At 42.9% G+C, this 20,320-nt stretch overlaps 1 protein-coding gene across 1 annotated transcript; it reads left to right on the forward strand.

Annotated features, from left to right (window-relative positions):
* The first annotated feature begins 3,412 nt into the window (after nucleotides 1-3,412).
* On the forward strand, nucleotides 3,413-18,863 carry RDH11 (retinol dehydrogenase 11). Its single transcript, XM_016223882.2, has 7 exons — nucleotides 3,413-3,511; nucleotides 5,793-5,911; nucleotides 6,253-6,408; nucleotides 7,801-7,905; nucleotides 8,478-8,687; nucleotides 11,307-11,496; nucleotides 18,230-18,863. Exons 1-7 carry the CDS (start codon nucleotides 3,444-3,446, stop codon nucleotides 18,330-18,332), a joined length of 951 nt encoding a protein of 316 aa, XP_016079368.1. The 5' UTR covers nucleotides 3,413-3,443; the 3' UTR covers nucleotides 18,333-18,863.
* The last annotated feature ends 1,457 nt before the right edge of the window (nucleotides 18,864-20,320 follow it).

Here is a 20,320-nt window from a genome sequence, read left to right on the forward strand (position 1 = left end):
TAGAGAGAAATTGGAACCCCACACACTGCCGGTAGGAATGTAAAACAGTATAGCTTCTTTGGAAAACAGTCTGATAGTTTCTCAAACAATTAAACATATGACCTAACAATTCCATCATTAGCTATATCTTCAAAATAAGTGAAAACATATATGTACACAGAGACTCCTACACACGTTTATAGCGACTTCATTATCTTTACAGATGAGCCAGCAGCTCCCTAGACCTTCAGGCCCTTGATGTCCTCATCTCCAGGATGTTCTCTTCTACCTCACCCTGTCCTTCAGTCTGCCAGCACCTGGAACCACCCATCTCTAAAGTTCTATATTCAGACCTTCCACCCTTCTACTCACCTAGCTCTCTTGTAGCATGAATCCCAACGTAGCAGTTCTTTAACCCCAGGAGGACCTCCAGACAATTGTAAGTCCCTCCTGTCGTTGCTTCCTTGAATTATCCAACTAGGATTTCACACTCATCATTTCAGTCATTCCCTTGCCAATATCTTCCTCCTCCTGGCTCTTTTGTCTTTCTGCCCCAAGAGCCTAATAAACCCCAACTTTGGATGAATACATCTGTCTTCTTTGTGCAGCTGGCTGGTGAGAGCTGCTAAAGAAAAATCCTATCACCTTGCATGGTGATGTCATTATAAATACAGGGTGGGGCAAAAGGAGGTTTACAGTTGTGAGTCCGTGAAAACCAGAGCTTATTCTGTATTATTATTTATTATTGTATTATTTTCCATATGAACAACTGTAAACTTACTTTTGCCCCACCCTATACATAGCCACCAACATCACCCAGGCCTCCAATAAAACTGTCGATGTTTTTTTTTCCTTAATCTCCACAGTGATTATTTCAAACATTTGCTGCCCTTCTTTTTTTTTTTTTTTTAAATATATCTTTATTGATTTCAGAGAGAGGAAAGGAGAGGGATAGAGAGATAGAAACATCAATGATGAGAGAGTCATCGATCGAGCCTGCAACCCGGGCATGTGCCCTGACTGGGAATCGAACCCGGATCGCTTGGATCCTAGGTCGACGCTCAACCGCTGAGCCACGCCCGGCCCGGATTTGCTACCCTTCTTAAACTTCTTACCCACCCCCCTCAGTGTCAGTATGCTTCCTGGCTTCTTTACACACACACAAATAGGGACCATCAGAAGGAAAATTCTTCATTATCTTGGCAAGTCTATTTGAATTTATGTTCATCATATCTTCCTTTCCTCCTAAGATGAATTTCTCTCTGGCCTATCCTCTCCTGCTTTCTCAGGACCTTATTCTATCACTTATCTCCTATCCCCCCTTTATCTTCAACTTTTTCTTCTTTAAAAAGGCTCCTACCATCCCACCTCCCCCTCCTGATACTAACATCTCTTCTCATTCCGGCTTGAAAGAGTTGGCTACACTTTCCTCCTGTCTACTCACACCTCAGCCTATTCCAATCAGGCTTCCACCTGTCATTTCTATGAAGCTGTTCTCCACAATGTCACCAATGACTTATGTGATGCTCAATCTAGTGGACATGTTTCAGTTCTTATGTTTCTTGACTTCTCAGTAGCATGGTACACTTGATCAGTTCCTACTCCCATTTTAACAGCTTTATTGAGGTATAATTGACATACAATACTCTGCACATGTTTGAAGTATACAATTTGATGAGTCTTGTATACACTCGTGAAACTATCACCACAGTCAAGACAATGAACATACCCATCACCCCCCAAAGTTTCCTCATTTCTTTTGGTAAAACCCTTCCTCCCATCTTTCTTCACTTCCTCCCATCCCTGGGAAGCCAGTGGTGTGCTTTCTATCACCACAATCTACAATCTACAGTTTGCGTTTTCTAAAATTTTATATAAATGGAATCCTAAAGTATGCATTCTTTTTTTTTTTTTTAATCTGGCTTCTTTCACTCAACTATTTGGAGTCTCATTCAGGCTGTTGAGTGCATCAAAACTCTATTCCTTCTTATTGATGAGTAGTATTTCATTGTGCGGATACATCGCAATTTGTTTGGTCCATTCACTTATTGATGAACATCTGGTTTGTTTCCTGTTTTTGATTACGACAAATACAGCTTCTATAATCATTCATATCCAAGTCTATATAAGTAACTTATTTCTCTTGGAGAATTACCTAGGGGTCACAATAGGTGTATATTTAACATATTTAACTTTTTTTAAAAAATATATCTTTATTGATTTCAGAGAGAGGAAAGGAGAGGGAGAGAGAGAGATAGAAACATCAATGATGAGTCATTGATAAGCCTGCAACCCGGGCATGTGCCCCAACCAGGAATCAAACCCCGATTGCCTGGATCCTAGGTCGACACTCAACCACTGAGCCATGCCTGGCCGGGCATATTTAACTTTTTGAGAAATTGCCAAACTGTTTTCCAAAGTGGTCCCACGATTTTACATTCTCAAAAGCAATGTATGAGAGTTCCAGTTGCGCCACTTTCTCATCATTCAAACTGACCTTGTAACGTGTCTTTCAGTCAAATGGAAATGAATTATCTGGAAGAAAGATCCAGAATACATTAGTGTGGTGCAATCAAGAATCACAGCCAGATATTGATAGTTAAACATCCCCCACCTTCACCTTCTAGAACCCAGATACAGGTTCAGATGACAGAGCTGAAATGACTGAACAGGGGACCTGCTTAATTCCCAGGTAATATTCATGGCCTTAACTGAAGACAGGATTAAACAGTTTCATGAACTGGCAAAACTAACTGTGCTGCTAACCTGAGAAATTCATTGCTACTCTGGGAGTTACTATAACTAACCCAAGCCATCAAGAAAATCATATTATCAATTAATCGTCAAACACCAGGAAAATTATGACGGGTACCGTTATAATTCCAAATAGACACAATAAAGTGGTTCTCCTGGGAATGAGTTCAGGGACCAGTTGTCTCCGCTCCGTTGGAATCCCTAAGGAGGAAGAATTCTCACCTCCCCGTGCCTTACCAACTGCCAGGCTCAAACCGCTCCTCTCCTGCGTAACCGGCCTTAAAACATTTCGCAGATGCCAATATTTTATTTCCACAAACGACGTGGTACCTGCCTAACGATGGTTGAGGAACAGTGAATCGGAGTCTAGACTTGGTCACCGGGATACAGAGGTCCGGGGAGATTTCCCGAGAACGGCTGGTGGCCAGCAGGGCTGTGGGGGAGCTGGCTGGATGACTCAAAGGCCCTGCACCCTAGATGGCTGGGGACCCGCAGTGCCTCTGGCGCCGGGTGCATCTTCTCGGCGCCTGGGAGCAGCGAGCTCACCGCCGGTTGGCCCACGCCAGGCTTTGGACTACATTTCCCAGAAGGCTTTGCTCCCCGGCTTTGCCTCCTTTCCTCGGGTGCATCTGGGAAGGGAAGCCGCTGAGTGAGCGCCGCCGGGGTATCTCCCTCTGCCGCCGCATCTCCCTTCGCTGCCGCCCCGCGAGATGATTGGGGTCCTGCTCCTGCTCCTCCTCCTTCCCCTTGTCCTGTACATCGCTGCACCCCACATCAGGTCTGTGCAAATGTAATGCCTTCTGAGAGCCTTCGGGGGTGGGGGTGGGGGCATTAATCCTCACGGAAGCTCGGTTCGTCAAAAGACGGTAAAGGAAAACTCCGGGGCGGGGAAAGGGGGGCGCCATGTAGGCGGAGGCCGGGCTGCGGGGGATGGGGGGAGGGCGACCCCCTCCGACCCCAGGCGGTGGGAAGGGACTGCAGACCCGAGCCCCCAGCTTTGTTTCTCATGGCCCCCTGTTTTCGTCTAAGCAGCCCTTGCTCCCAGCGCCAGAGAACCCCGAGGGCAGGGCTACCTCAGACACTTCAGTGTTACATCTTTGGGGGATTCAGAACCCCAAATAAGGCGCGGACCTCAAGGCTGTTTTCCCCTTCGCTCCCACGCCTTGAACCGGCCCTGTGCAGCCTCTCGCTTCCAGCCTGTAAAGTACAAAGGAGCGATTCAACTTTCTGCTTCCTGAAAGTGGCCCTCGATGGGCACGGTGACATCTGCAGCCCCTTTGCCTGGTCTCTTGTTACCGTGAGATGCGCTCTCTCTCTGGGAGACGTTGCGAAGGAGAGAAATGATATCCTGCCATTCGAGCAGGATTATCGGGGCCGAAGTTTATCCCTGGGATTTCAGAGGGGGGCGGAGAGGCCGAGGGTAGCAGCCTGTTAACCAGGTGATACATCAGGCAACGGCCGGCTTAGTGTCGCCGGAGAATCAGGCGCGAGCCGCAAAACTGGCGGCCTGCGGATTGGCCCTGAGTAAGTCACCAGTAGTGACGGCGAACCAGTAACGGGGAGGACGCGGTCCTGGGCGGGCCGGGGCGGACGCGGAAGCTGCGACGCCGGGACGCCGAGGCGCGAACTCGCCTCTTCTTTCCCTCCCCACCTCCCTCCGGCCCCCCGTCCAGGTGTGTTTTTCCTCCCCTCTGACCACTCAGCGCTCCTACCTCTAGGCACACGTGCGTGCCCCTACTCGGAGGAAAACGACTGCCTTTTCTCTCTTTCCCCTGCAGGATCCTCTCATCTACATAGTCTCAGTGAAGAGCTGAACCTGAAACGAAAATAGTGCTCATAATACATCAGCGAGATTTTTCTGAGGAAGATTATACTCCAGGAGTCACATTCCTAACCACCTAGTTAGGTCACAAGAGCTAGGTCGGAGCTGGACTTTCATAGTTGATGGTCTTTCTCATTCCCGCTGGTTAAGGAGAAGAAAGAGCTGAGTAGAGATCCTGACACATTGTCCCTCCTGGAGCTCAAGTTGAAGGGATGTGGGGAACTGAGAAGGGAAGGCTTGTTCTTATCCGCCTGTGTGCACTAAGCTGGTGACTTTAATGGCTGGTAGTGTGTACCTTGCAATTCCGAGTTCAATTAAAAAGGCTGAAATGCCTTTTAAAAGTGCATCTCCCGGTCAACAGATTCTTTTAACTTGAGCTTCAAGATTTGCAGAGAAGAGAATCTGAGGCCTGCTAAATACTGTCTGTATTCATTCCTTTAGAAAAGGATAGTGCATTGCTTTAGAACAAGGACTCTAATTAAACCAGAACTTGACTCTCAGCTCCCTTTTGTACCTCTATGTTCTCTTTGTCTTATTTTTAATTGTGTTTGTGTGGTTTTTTTTCTATTTATTTTGTCCCAGGTTGACAAGCTTTCATAATTTTAACTTTTTGTGTTGGATTCATTGTTTATCAAGGCCATAAAGTGCCAATTATAAATAAGTTGACGTAGTGGATTGATTCTTTCTTCTTCCACACTGAGTCTTGTGATTTCCTAAGCTTATAGAAGATCGCAAATCGAAGCCAGGTGCCTGGCTGATCAAATATTCATCCAGATCTTGTACTGTAGGGAGTAGCTCTAATTATTATTGCCCTTGTAATAGCCTCACTTTTATTCTTGAGTAAGAACAGAAAACTTTTGTTTTCTTTCCTTTAACCTTCCTTAAACCTATAAAACAGGGAACCTTTTTTCTGCCAGGGGCCATTTGGATGTCTATAACATCATTCGTGGGCCATACAAAATTATCAATTTAAAAATTAGCTGTGAAACAAGCTTTAGGTTTATTGAATTTCCAGTCCTGCCTGTGGTTGCCTTGGCAGGGCCAGACCAAATGATTTTGAGGGCTGTATACGTACGGCCTGTGGGCCCGACATTCACCACCCCTGCTATAAAAGTACAGCAGTAGAAGGAACCAAAGGAGACCTCATCCTTGGGATCTGAAGACACAGGGGTTGCAGGAACCTCTGGTTGAAATGAGAAAAGCAAAGAACTGATGAGCTCTCCTTTTCTGTCTGCAGGAAAATGCTATCCAGCAGGGTATGTACATCAACTGTCCAGCTTCCCGGGAAGGTGGCTGTGGTCACTGGTGCCAACACAGGCATCGGAAAGGAGACAGCCAAAGAGCTGGCTCAAAGAGGCAAGTTTATTTACTTCTAATTCCCTCCTGCTACAGCCATTTTACCTTTCACAATGATGACCGTTCTCATTAATTTCCTCCCAGTCCTGGAATTCAAGAACATTCCAAATGCCCTACTGATTTGCTGGTCTGAATCTAATATAATGCTCTCTATATAATGGACACTTAATGAATATTATTGACTTATTTTTCTTTCCTGATTTACTTACCAGATACCTCTGTTGTGGAGTAGGGATAAAATAAATAAAATAATAGAAAATAACATTCAGCATCAGTGTTAGGTCTATAATACGCGCTCAAAAATAGAGCTGACAATTTGTCTCTTATGTGTTGGTTGGCAGGAGCCCGTGTATATATCGCTTGCCGGGATGTGCAAAAGGGGGAATTGGTGGCCAGAGAGATCCAGACCATGACAGGGAACCAACAGGTATTGGTGCGGAAACTGGACCTGGCTGATACTAAATCTATTCGAGCCTTTGCTGAGGGCTTCTTAGCAGGTGAGTATACAATCTGAATCTATGTTGTGGGTCTTGGGATCAACATGGCTGACTTAGTTAAAAGGAAAAGATCCCTCTCCCTCTCTAATATATAGAAATACTAGATAAATATAACCCAAAACTTTTGATTCATAGCTGAAATCATTAGTAACAAAGGGAAATCCTCAAGAGGCAGAAATAAAAAGTGAATTTAAAAAGTCATGGTCGTACCCTAGCTGGTTTGGTTCAGTGGACTAAAGGGTTCTGGGTTCAACTCCGGCCAAGGGCACATACCTTGCTCAGTTGTAGGCTCAATCACCAGCCCCGGCTGGGGTGCGTGTGGGAAGCAACCAATCGATGCTGTCTCTCTCACATCGATGTTTCTTTCTCTCTCTCTCTCCCTTTCTCTCCCTTCCACTCTCTCTGAAAAGCAATGGAATAAATATCCTCAGATGAGGATTTAAAAAAAAAAAGAAGAAAAAGTCATGTCCGTGAGTAAGAACTAAAGACAAAAATCTCACAGGGGTATCAGAACTCAGTATGGGTTTTAGGGTCTAGAGATGAGGCCGCAGGCCCTTGAGAGCTGGGGAGCTGTATCTGAGGCTCACATAAGTTTGAGATTCACAAAAGCCTTCTCGTCCATGGTACAGAAGCTTTAAAAAGCCCAGACCACCAGCTGAGGGACATGACAAAGAAGTTTATCATCTCTTAAGGATATAGATGGATAAAGAATCTTTGGCAAGAAATTAGAACCTTCAGTCAACATCATCTATGGGGGGGGCATTCACACCTTCGAATAGTGCAAGAATCATAAGCTGAGAAGTTAACAGAAAACTCTGTAGTATCATTTGAAAGCAAATCCAAAAGCATCCATAGGCATACCCTCTCGTAACCCAAGGAGCTAGGCCTCCCAAGGAAAACAACTTCCACCAAAATGAACCTACAGTCAGAAATTACTAACCACAGGAAAAAATGAACCATAAGAGAAAGTTGGCAGATTAAAAAAAAAAAAAAAAAAAGTTAAACCAGTATTTCTTCTGGGGCCTGAATTCCAGTGGCAGGGGTGCACACAGACCGTCCTTTTTTCTCTTGCTTTGGAATCTTCCCATTCAGCTGGGAAGACTTTCTGTTGGGAGATGTGGATGGAACACTTCCCAGAAGCAGTAAGTAAGTAGCTCCTGAATTGGAAAGATTGGAAAGGCCCTTTGATAGTGTAAGATGGAATTCTGCCCTGTCTTAAAAGTATGCAGGATTCGACTAAAGTCTTAGAATGAAACAAGACAATGCAAACAATGCAAGTATGAAGGGAACACAAAGGAAAGATTGAAGTCCTGCAGCTCCATTTTCAGAGCCTGGGTGTGAGGCAGACTGCTAAGGTGTAATAGCTATGGCTCCGTCTCCTGTTCCCTGCAGAGGAAAAACATCTCCACATTCTGATCAACAACGCGGGAGTGATGATGTGTCCCTACTCCAAGACGGCAGACGGCTTTGAGATGCATATAGGAGTCAACCACTTGGGTAAGAAATCTGGCCTCATCACAAAAGCTAGAGGGAACCTGAAGTTCCCCTTGGAAAACTTGGGGGCCAGATTGAGCCTTTGAGGTGTGTTTGGATCTCTGGGTCATAATAGACCATAAGTAAATAATATATAAATATCATGTTCCTGCCTGAAAGTGCAGGGCTAAACTTTAGGCCCACTTGGTTTCACCCACTTTTTCATCTGTGATTCACATTCAGCTTACCTTGGAGCATTTTTCAACAGCCTAATTATATTGGGGGTTGTGTTGCTTTCTTTTTGTGGTCCTTGTGCCTGCTCTTAAAGAGCGATGTTGCTCAAAGTTGGAATGAGATGGGACATCACGTTCATATTCCCATAATCCAGACCTGCCTCGTAGAAGGTTGTCTCATGTCTTTGACTGTTTCTGTTTCCCTAAACCCTTACTGAACTTGTTTGGTGGTTGGTAATGAATTAATGAGGCAAGAAGCCTTATTCATGAGTTCTCTGCTTCCTATAGCTGAGCCCTGCTCATCACTACTCCCTTCACCTCTACATTGGCCCTGAACTCTGTAAATTCTAGTTTTTCTTACAGGTCACTTCCTCTTGACCCAGCTGCTGCTAGAGAAGCTGAAGGAATCAGCCCCATCAAGGATAGTGAATGTGTCTTCCTTCGCTCATCACCTGGGAAGGATCCACTTTCATAATCTTCAGGGCGAGAAATTCTACAATGCAGGTCTGGCCTACTGTCATAGCAAGCTAGCCAACGTTCTCTTCACGCGGGAACTGGCCCGGAGACTTAAAGGTAGGCTTAGAAGAAATGAGTGTGCAGACATGAGTTGGGGAAGTAGCTAAAAGCCACAGGAATAGAAACTTTTCTGGAACCTGTTGTCTGGCCAGGATCTGCTTCCATGACTATAACTGGGTCTAGTTTTAGTAAGCACCCCACAACTGAATATTAGAGGTGGCCATCAGGGGATGGGGACATTCTGACTGTGAGTCTGAAAGCTTGGTTTTACCACTTCCTAGCTGTGTGACCTGCAACAAGTTACTTAACTTTTCAAGGCTTACTTCCTCATATGTAAAATGGGACTACTTCACAAGGTATTGTAATAAATTCAGGCTTCATGAGCAAGTCAAGGTTTTTTACTCATAGTGAAACTAAGTAGAAGTGAGGGACCTGAAATGGCACTAGATACAGTCATTAGGGTAAAATAAGTGCTGGGGCGGGGTTGGGGGGCGAGGTGTCTCCCTAATAGCAAAGGGCCATATAAGAGGGAAATGTATGTTGAGAAGTGGGCTCTCCAGTCACAAATAAACAGAGTTCCTTAGCATCATCCACTCTGGATTTCCAGTAAAGACAAAGGAAATCCAGGGTGGACAATTGGAATTGCTTAGGAGTTGAGGTGGGCAGAATTCAGGCCTAAAGAAGCAGACTCAGGAGCCCCATTGTTCCTGAGCCTCAGGAACAGGAACCATTTAGACAGCTCTGAGATGGGAAGGAAGGAAACTGGTAATCAGCTCAGTTCACATGTCCAGTCTGTGCCCAGAACATGACATCTTTAATCAGCTCAGGATGGATCGGGATCAGGATGGTGAAAACTATCCAAAAGGTTGGGCAGGGAGTTAGGGTGGCCTGGCATGGAGAAATGGGCTCAGCTTTGAGGATCAGAATAAAGCAGAGCTACATGAGTGAGGAAGCTGATAGATGTGAGGATTAGGTGGGAAATTGCTGTGGTGCAGTAAAAGGAACCTGCGCATGACAGAAGAGTCATGCGTTCAGCCATTCAACAGTCAAGTATTCTGTGCCCATGCTATTCTATGCACTGGATTAGGGGTTGGGGATGGAGTGGTGCACAAGACAGGTGCAGTCCCTTCCTTGATTTGGTTTATATATAATCGGGGGAAGACAGTTATCAAGTATTTACACAACTGTCACATGTAAAATCAATCTAGTAATGAATAATTTTCATTGTAGAAGTTCAAATAATGTGGAAGTATATAGAGTTAAAGGTGAAAAAAACCCTTCACTTATTCCCCTCTCCTTTCTGTGTTTCTCTCCTCAATAAACCACTGCCAACTATTTTAATGTACTCCTTTCCAATCATCTATTGCATTTACAAATATATATATATATATATATATATATATATATATATATATATATATATCATATATAAGGAACTGAAATTGCAACACATTATCTTGGAGATCTTTCTATGTAGTACATAGAGATTTACCCCATTCCTTTTGTTGGCTTCATTGTATTTCATAATGTAGATGTGTCTTAGTTTATTTATTCATTTTCTTAGCATCTAGATAATTTCCCTTTTGTTGTTGTTGTGTGGTTGTAATTGTGGTAAAAGCTATAAAGGGGAAGTATGAGGACTTGTAACGGATTTGCGGGGAGCCTCATTCAGTCTGAGGGATCAAGGTAGACTTCTCTGAGGAAGTGAGCTGCAAGCTGAGCCCTTGCAGGATGGTTAGAAATTAAATGGGTTACAGTGTGGGTGGCATGAGGTGGCTGAAAAACATTCTAGGTAGAGGGGGAGAATGCATGAAGTTCTGGGTTCAGTTTGAAAAACAGAAGGCCATTATGGTTAGAACATTTAGTATAAAATATAGGTCATTTTTTCATTTTTAAAAAATATTTTTTATTGATTTCAGAGAGAGGAAGGGAGAGGGAGATAGAAACATCAATGATAAGAGAGAGTCATTGATTGGCAGCTACCTGCATGCCCGTTGCTAGGGACCGAGCCCAAAACCAGGGCATGTGCCCTGGCCAGGAATCGAACCACAATCTCCTGGATCCTAGGTCGATGCTCAACTGCTAGGCCACACCAGTTGGGCTAAAATACGGGTCATTTAGCGTAGATCTCGAGTTGAAAAAAATCCAAGTCCACAGTCCTTTATCTGCAATTTGTGAAATCTACAAAGGCCTGAAAATTCAGGTTTTTCATAAGCTTGACACCAAAACACATTGGGCAACAAAACTTCACCTGTACTGAGGAGAGTAGGTAATAGACAGTATATGTATATGTATCATATTACCTTTACAATAAAGAAAAAAATTGGAAACATTTCTGGCCCCAAGGTTTCCAGTGAAAAATTGGGAACCTGAAATGGCATATGTAAAAATGGCATTTATAAATGTATAAATGCACCAGACGCTATTCTGAGCTCTTTTACATATGAACTCATTTAATCCTCAGAACAGTCCTGTAAGGTGCAGGTATTATGATTACTCCCATTTTACTGATGAGGAAACTGGGTCACAACCTCCAGATATTGCCCAAGGCCACATAGCTAATAAGCGATAGAGCTGGGATTTGAAACTGGGCAGTGTTGATTCATGTCCTCTGCTCTTGTCAGCCATTCAGCAGCAGTAAGCCCTGTCTTCTCCTCTCTGTGGCACCCCCGTCAGGCTCTGGCATTTCAGTGTATTCTGTACACCCTGGCACGGTGCACTCTGAACTGACCCGGCACTCGTTCTTCATGAGATGGATGTGGCGGCTCTGTTCCCTCTTCATCAAGACCCCTCAGCAGGGAGCCCAGACCAGCCTGTACTGTGCCTTGACTGAAGGTCTTGAGATTCTAAGTGGGAATCACTTCAGGTATGAATGCATGCTTTTGAAGATGGAATTTTATTGCCTAGAGGGAATAATTAGGATTTGTTTGATGTAGTGTATCATTTTTGTAAAGTACATTGTCTAACATAGCTTTTGTCCTTTAACTCCATGGTTTTTACCTTTTAATAGAAGAATTTGGCCCACCCACATTTTTCTTTTTGTGGTAACTGCTAGGTTTGATTTTATTCATGTCATCTTTTATATTTCCTGGGGTTTTTTATTCCTATATTTTGTTATGTCAGTCCAGTTTTCTATGTTCCTTTTTGGACTCCTACTTTTATTTATTTTTATATTAAAAAGAGTTTGAACCTGTATTTCTATATTGCCTTCAGGACTGAAATAGTATCAGTGGACTCCTTTCTTGAATGACTGAAGACTTTTAAAACTTTTTATTAGAGGATTTTGAATATACACAGTAGTAGACAAAATAGCATGTTGAATCCCCATATACCCATAATCCAGCCTCAACAACCATTAACCCAAGCCAATCCTGCCCCACCCCAATCTACAACCCCTTCCCATATTTTTCTCATCCTATATTTTTTTGAAGAAAATCTCAGATATTACATAAGATCAAATTCTTAACATGTTTTACCTCTACCTTCAAGATTTTGTGGAAATCACCTGAAATTTTAGAGAATGGACTATAAGTAAATTAAGATTGGAATAGGAAGTAGACAGTCAGATCATGAAAGGCCTGTAATGCCAGACTGTGAGAAGAGCCACAGAAGTTTAAGTGGAGAGAGACATAATCTGGTCTGAGCTTTAAAAAAAAAAATCCCTGGTGACTTCGTTTAATGAGTGAATAAGTATCTCAAGTGAGAGATAATAAGTTCCTGAGTTAGGGTAATGACAATTGGAATGAAAAGAATTGTTACCTGAGAAAGGCAGAATTTTTGCCACTTGTCAACCAGTTGAGCGAAGGAATAGGAGAAGATTTGGTGACTTGGGTTCAAGCTTGAGTTATTAGGAGGTTGATGGTGACATTAACTGAGACAGCATGCATCAAAAATAATGTGTATAACTTAGGGCTCTTTGTTCCAAAGCAGTGGAATTGGACTCTGGCTAGTATAAGCAAGAAGGGAAATGACTAACATACGAGGGTACTCCTGAGTCCAAAGAGAAGATGAAGAGCCAGGCTTACAGCAGTCAGTGGGCAGCCGGGTGGCGAGGCGCTGCCACGGGGGAGAGTGAACGCTCCTCATGGGTTTGGTTGCTCATCACCCACTCTGCAGGGAGGTAGCAATGGGTCTCCTTTCTCCTGCACCCCGCCTTCCATCCCCTCACCCCCATTTCCTTGGCTAGCAGTGGATAGGCAGGCCCTTGATTAATGGGATCGTCAAACCATATCTGAGGGGAAGGGGTAATTGCATAGAAAGAAGTCAGGTTGCTATTGCCAAAAGATTGTGGAGTGGATGCTTGACCAAAGAGGAACAGTTGCCCGCTATGTAATAAACCTGGCTGTATACATGCTGAGTGAGTTTTCCATAGACTTGAGTGGAAATGTGTAGCAGTAGTTGGAAATGTGGGTCTGAAGTACAAGAAGATAGATTATTTAGTGACTGGATTCTTCCAAGAGCAACTGGATTCTTCTTTCCTGGAGATTTTAAGAAATAACCCTTTATCTTGGTTTTGACTGAGTGGTTTAAAGAAAATCAGCCTCAAATCCATGGTTATTGAATTGACTTTTGAGGAGCCTTTCCATTCCCATAGATTTTTAATTTTCAGCGCTTTTAAGATCAAGCAGCAACCATGTAGGCCACTATCAAGAAATGAACCTAGCCCTAGCTGGTTTGGGTCAGTGGTTAGAGTGACAGTCATTGGACTGAAAGGTCCCGAGTTTGATTCCGGCCCAGGGCAAATACTTCGCTTACAGGCTCGGCCCTGGTTGGGGTGCGGTCAGGAGGCAACCAATCGATGTGTTTCTCTCACATCAATGTTTCTTTCTTTCTCCCCATTCCACTGTCTCTGAAAAGCAATGGAAAAAGCTCAGGTGAGGATTAAAAACAAAAAAAAGAAATGAACATAAAAGTGTCTTGAATGAAACCTTAGGACCTTTGCATTGGATGTTCTTTTTTTTTTTTTTTTGAATATATCTTTATTGATTTCAGAGAGAGGAAAGGAGAGGGGGAGAGAGAGAGAAACATCAATGATGAGAGAGTCGTTGATCAGCTGCCTCCTGCATGCCCCTGACTGGGGGATCCAGCCTACAGCCCGGGCATGTGCCCTGACCAGGAATCAAACCTCGATCACCTGGATCGTAGGTTGCTGCTCAACTGCTGAGCCACGCCCGGCCGGGCTGTTCTTTCTGTCTTACACACTAATCTACTTTTTGTCTCTATGGATTTGCCTGTACTGGACATTGATATAGATGGGATCATAATATGTGGCCTTTTGTGACTGGCTTCTGTAACTTAGCATAATGTATTGAAGGTTCATCCATGCCAAAGGGTGTATTAGTACTTCATTCCTTTTTATTGACAAGTAATATCTCATTTTATGGATATACCACATTTATTTATTCATTGATCAGTTGATGGACATTTGGATTATTTCCACTGTAGCTATTTGGATAATGCTGTTATGAACATTCATGTTTAATTTTTGTATGGACATTTCTCTTGGGTACATACCTAGGATTGGAATTCCACGGGGATATGGGTCATATGTTAATTCTGTGTTTAGCTGTTGGTGGACTACCAGACTGCTTTCCAAAGTGGCTGCATCATTTTACATCGCCATGAGCAGATTATGAGGGCTCCAGCTTCTCTACGTCCTTGCTAACACTTGCTATTCCCTGTCCTTTTGACTTTAGCCATCCTAGTGAGTATGAAGTAGTATCTCATTATGGTTTTCATTTGCATTTTCCAGCAAATGATGCTCAGCATCTTTTCTTGTGCTTATTGTCAATTTACATATCTTTGTTGGAGACATGTCTATTCAAATCCTTTACCTATAGTTATTTATTTATTTATTTTTGTTAGTCCTCACCCAAGAATATTTTTTCCATTGATTTTTAGAGAGAGTGGAAGGGGGGGAGAAACATCGATGTGAGAGTACACATCAATTGGTTGCCTCCTGCACACGCTCCAAAAGGGCCCAGGATCAAAACTGCAACCCAGGTGCATGCCCTTGACTGGGAACTGAACCTCAGACCAGGGCTCTTTGCCTATTTTTAAATTGGATTGTATTTTTATTGTTTAGTTGTAACAGTTCTTTATATTATCTAGATACAAATGCCTTGTCAGATATATGATTTGAAAATATTTTTCCCCACTATGTTGGTTTGTCTTTTCACTTTCTTCATGGTGTCTTCTGAAGCACAAAAGTTTCTAATTTTGATGAAGTCTAATTTATCTATTTTTTCTCTTGTCACTTGTGCTTTTGGTGTCATATTTAAGAAACCATTGCCTAACCAAAGGTCACACAGATTTATTACTCTTTTAACAGTTTCACAGTTTTAGTATTACATTTAGGTCTGTGATCCATTTTTGTTAATTTTTTTATATGGTATGAGGTAGGGGTCCAACTTTATCCTTTTGCATGTGATATCCAATTGTCCCAGAACCATTTGTTGAAAAGATTATTCTTTTCCAGTAAAATTATCTTGGTAGCTGTATTAGTCCACTTTAGGCTGCCATAACAATACCACAGGCTGTGTGGTTTAAACAACAGAAGTTTATTTTCTCAATTCTAGAGGCTAGAAGTTCAAGATCAAAGTGCTGGTATGGTTGGTCTCTGGTGAGGCCTCTCTTCCTGTCTTGCAGATGGCTGCCTTCTTGTAGTGTCCCCACATGGCCTTTCCTCTGTGCGAGCACACTCCTGGTGTCTTCTCCTTTTCTTATAAGGACTCCAGTCCTGTTGGGTTAGGGCCTTACCCTTATAACCTCATTTTACCTTAAATGCCTCCTTTAATGCCTTATCTCTAAATATAGTCACATTGGGGAGTTAGAGCTTCAACATACAGATTTTGGGTGACATGAACCGGGTCATAATAGTAGCCTTATCAAAAACCAACTGATGTACGTGTAAAGGTTTACTTCTGCACTTTTAATTCTGTTCCTTTATATATCTATCCTTATACGAGTACCACAGTATTGATTACCGTGGCTTTGTAGAAAATTTTGAAATTGTCAGACAATCCTTTACTGATTAACACTTACCAAAATCCCACTGGAACATATTGGCACTGTGACTGTACTGATGCTTTACTCACACTTAAGTAGCTCTTGCTGTCGTATTTGAATAATTTTTACATACTTCATAGCTTAGAAGGCACTTCCACATCCATTGTGTCATTTGCTCTTCACCATAGACTACAAAGAGTGTGAGGCACAGGGCACTGATAGCTGCAGAGGCTTTCAGAGACCAGATCATTTCTAGAGTCATACAGAACCTTTGCTTCTCAGTGATGGACTTTTCACTCAGAAATGGCAGGTTGTACCCCAGCCCATTTTGTGCAATGATTAGAGCATTCACCCTTGGACTGAGGGATCTTGGGTTCAATTCCAGTCAAGGGCATGTACCTCAGGTGCAGGCTTGATCCCTGGCCCTGTTCGGGGGGGGGGGGGGGGGGGGGGGGGGGAGGCAACCAATCAATGTGCTTCTTTCACATGGATGTTTCTCTCTCTCTCTCTCTCTCTCTCTCTCTCTCTCTCTCTCTCTCTCTCTCTCTTTCCACTCTCTCTGAAAAGCAGTGGAAAAAATATCCTCGGGTGAGGATTAAAAAAACAAACAGAAATGGCAGGTTGTGCTGGTGAGTTCCCCTGAACTATACTTGTAAGGCTTGTTTTTAAATGCAAAGATTCCTTTTAAGTGGTTTTTCTCAAACTTCTGTGCATTTAAGAACAATCTGGAGAACTGGTTAAAAACGGATTACTGGGCCTCAACCCCAGAGATTCTGATTCAGTAGGTCTGGGGTGGGACCTGAGAATTGGCATTTTTCCAGGTGATGCACAGCCCACACTTTGCGTAGCACTGTCTTTTTGTTGTTGTTGTTTTTTAAATATATTTTTATTGATTTTGGAGAGAGAGGAAGGGGGGAGAAAGAGAGGTAGAAACATCGATGAGAGAGAGACATCGATCAGCTGCCTCTTGCACACCCCCTACTGGGGATCAGCCCGCAACCCGGGCATGTGCCCTCACCAGGAATTGAGCCAGCGACCACTTGGTGCATGGGACGATGCTCAATCCACTGAGCCACACTGCGGGACAGGGAGCGCTGTCTTAATGGACACAGTGTTAGGAGTTTGCTTCATGTCATTATTTTAGACTTGTCAATTCAGCTTTTTATCTTCAGAATTTGCTTAAAATGTCCAGGAAGCAGTTTTCTTGAAATAGTATAATTTTAAACATTGCTTTTTATATGGTATCAAAGATTGTGATCTGTTCAGTCAGTCATTTTTTTAAAAAACCCTTCATTGAATACCTACTGTGTACTAGATGCAGGAAATACAAAAATGAGTAAAAGGATTATCCTTGTGAAAAATTTCTAGGTAGTGCAGAGTTGGGATATCCTGCCTGCATTTAATGGGGACTTAAAATAATTAGAATGACATCAATGAAGAGAAGGTATATGAAACACTGGGTACCTTGTTACCATTTCTTTTCTGCTATCTTCTTTTTTTTCTTTCATTATTTATGAAGCTGACTTGTGTTTTGAGTTTAAAAACAGGTGGACCAGAAATAAGTGTTTTGTGTTGTTTTTGTTTTGTTTACCATTCTAAGCATCTGTGACCAATGTAAATAGCAGGATCTCAGCTACATGACACTGTACAAGGTCCTATAGAATGGACCTCAGAGACTTAATTTGAACAAGATGGACATACACAGCTGTAAGGCAGGCACTGATATTACAGTTAAATACAGGTGTCCCAAAAACATGTATATACACTTTAACAGCTGCTAGCTTAATTGATGTCTTCCTTTTCAGCCAGACTAAGCTTTGAACAAAGGAAATTCATCCTAAAATGCTATTGGAAATTTGAAAATGCAGTTGAAGTACAAACACTGCCTTTATAATTACTCACAGGGTGTCCCCCCCAAAAAATGTATATACACTTTAACAGCTGATAACTCACTTAATTTTCACTCCTTTTCAGGTTTAACTGATTTGAAATAATGAGTAAAGCCAGACTAAGCTTTGAACAAAGAAAATTTATCCACTAGACTTTTTATGGGCATACATAAAAGGTAAAGTTTACAGTATAAAACCGGCAACAATTGCCAAATTGAGGGCGCACAAATACCAAACAAAATGATTCTTGATGTTTGCAACTCCATTGCTTTGAGTTATCAGCAATGCCTAGACCAGAACTGTCATCAGTTTGAAAACAGGCATTGACAAAAAAAAGTATCCATTTCTGTAGATTCTTTTAAATTTTGAAAATGAACTGTATGTTAATAAACACTGCCTTTATAATCATTCAAAGTGTGTATACATTTTGGGGGGACACCCTATACATACAAAGGGGAATATTAAGACTAAATGATATGCACTTATATCAAACAAAGCATTCTGATCAGAGGTGGTCTAGTAGGATCTAAAATGGTAATTACGTTTTCCCTGGGGTAAAGATTGGAGAAGGAAGAGACAGGACAAACACTACATTTGTGAAGTGCCTAGAGGAAATGTCGTCCCTGAGTGGTTTTTCCGTCATATTCCTTATCCCAGGCAGAGGAACAGACTCCATTCTTAACCTCTCTCTTTCCCTTCCAGTGACTGCCGCATGACATGGGTCTCTGCCCAGGGTCGTAATGAGACGATAGCAAGGCGGCTATGGGACGTCAGCTGTGACCTGGTGGGCATCCCCATGGATTGACAAGCGGTGGCAGTTGGACCCAAGAGAAGTGTGCAGCAGACTACTCAGTACTCCCTGCCAAAATGATCTTCCTCCAGGGTGGCCAAAATCTTGAGCACAAAGAGAGCAAACCTTCCAGCCTTGCCAACTTGATGTCTGATAAAAGCCCAGTGTGCACTGCCAAATTCATCGAAACGCCTTACATTTGTCTAGATTTACTTTGCTCCTGTTATTGCCATTTACTAGAGATATCATAGGATAAGTAGCCCTCATGACCTGCAAGCTCATATTTTCCTCTGAAACCTACTGCCTAGGAGAACCTGGGCTATGGCAGGGCTGATTTGTGGCAGTTTGGACTAGTTTCTACCCTCTTTGTTCACAGTGTAGTTCATCCCAACCAACCAACCTTTACTTCAAGAGGGCCACGCTGCAGCCTCAGCTGAACCCCAGGGGTCACAGTGGCTTGGCTCAAGAGCAGGGCTTGTCCCTCACCTCTTTTTTTTTTAGTCCTCACCTGGATATTTTTTTCCATTGCTTTTCAGAGAGAGAGTGGAAAGGAGGGAGGGAGGGAGAGAAGGGGAGAGAGAGAGAGAGAGAGAGAAACATTGATTGGTTGTCTCCTGCTCACCCACTGACCTGGGCCAGGGATGGAGCCTGCAACTGAGGTACATGCCCTTGGCCAGAATCGAACCTGGGACCCTTCAGTCCACGGTCCGACGCTCTAATCACTGAGCCAGACTGGCTAGAGCTGTCCCTCACCTCTTAAGAAAACCATCATGGTGCCAACATCTGGATTCTTCTTACAGGAAATTGAACTGAATCTGGATGGTGGCATGGCTCTATCTCTGACAACCTAAAGCCACTGCTAAGACATTTTCCCATGCCTAGACCATTTAAGAGCGTCCTTTTATAAGAAGTTTGTAGGTTTTGGAGGATGGCAGAAATAGGAGGGAAGGCAGAAATACAAGTGGAGTTTAAACTCTTGATTTTCCTGCTATTTCTCCAACCAGCAAGGAGGTCATGAAAGGAGCAGTTTGAGAAGGTAGGCCTCCTGATTTCAGTTACTGACCCCAGACCCATGGAGGCCTCCTTTTTGTGCTGTAGTTTCTCTTAGAAAACCAGAAGGCGGGAAAGGCTTTTTGATGATTGTTACTGAGTATATGTGTTCCTGTGTATTTTTGTATTAGGGAGTGTTTTCACAAAATTCAAAATAGCCCCAAAGGAACAGTATTAAACTGGACCCTGATACAGGTAAATGATCAGGGAAGGAGCAAGCCAGTGTCATCCAGTCTTTGGTACAAATGAGTAAAGCTGCAAGGGGAAGCAGACTCTGTTTATGTTGATAACTACCCATCAAGAACACAAGAAATTCAAAGATGATAAGCCTGGAAGATAATAAAGGGACTAGTTAAGGATTAAAAAAAAAAAAGCTGAAGATGGTAATATCCAGCTATAGAAGAGCTAGGGTGAGCACCTCAGTTAGCAAGACTGAGGGCACTACCTTATGCTCTAGTCAATGTGGCAGGAAAAAAACCCCTCAATTCCTTATTTAGCAAAATTATCTTACAGACTGATACTGGTAGTTATAGTCAATTTAATAATCTTATGGTATTTCCTTACATTATCTTGACAAGATTAAAATATCTATTTGCTTAAAAAATCTACATTTTATTTGGAGAACTTTTTAAAAAATGTTTTTATTGATTTTTTTAGACAGAGGAAGGGAGAGAGAGAGACATCGATGTGAGAGAAACATCGATCAGTTGCCTCCACCACTTGCACAGATCCCAACCTGGGATCAAACCCACAACCTGGGCATGTGCCCTGACCAGGAATTGGACCAGCGACGTTTTGGTGCATGGGACAATGCTCAACCAACAGAGCCACCCCAGCCAAGGCTTATTTGGAGAACTTTTATCAAAAGTAATGTTCCCAAAGGAAGTATGAGACATTGCTGTTTCCATCACTTGTTTACAGTATGTTATTTTAATAGAGTTTGTGATTTTCTT

This window comes from Miniopterus natalensis, chromosome 1 (assembly GCF_054644295.1).
Source record: "Miniopterus natalensis isolate mMinNat1 chromosome 1, mMinNat1.hap1, whole genome shotgun sequence".
Classification (NCBI taxonomy): domain Eukaryota; kingdom Metazoa; phylum Chordata; class Mammalia; order Chiroptera; family Miniopteridae; genus Miniopterus; species Miniopterus natalensis.

What these genes read in the sequence shown, in the direction of transcription:
- RDH11 (XM_016223882.2), top strand. Translation starts at nt 3,444, where the DNA reads ATGATTGGGGTCCTGCTCCTGCTCCTCCTCCTTCCCCTTGTCCTGTAC. An exon ending in ATCGCTGCACCCCACATCAG is followed by an intron (nt 3,512 to 5,792) that starts GTCTGTGCAAAT and finishes TTCTGTCTGCAG; the next exon opens with GAAAATGCTATCCAGCAGGG. An exon ending in ACTGGCCCGGAGACTTAAAG is followed by an intron (nt 8,688 to 11,306) that starts GTAGGCTTAGAA and finishes CACCCCCGTCAG; the next exon opens with GCTCTGGCATTTCAGTGTAT.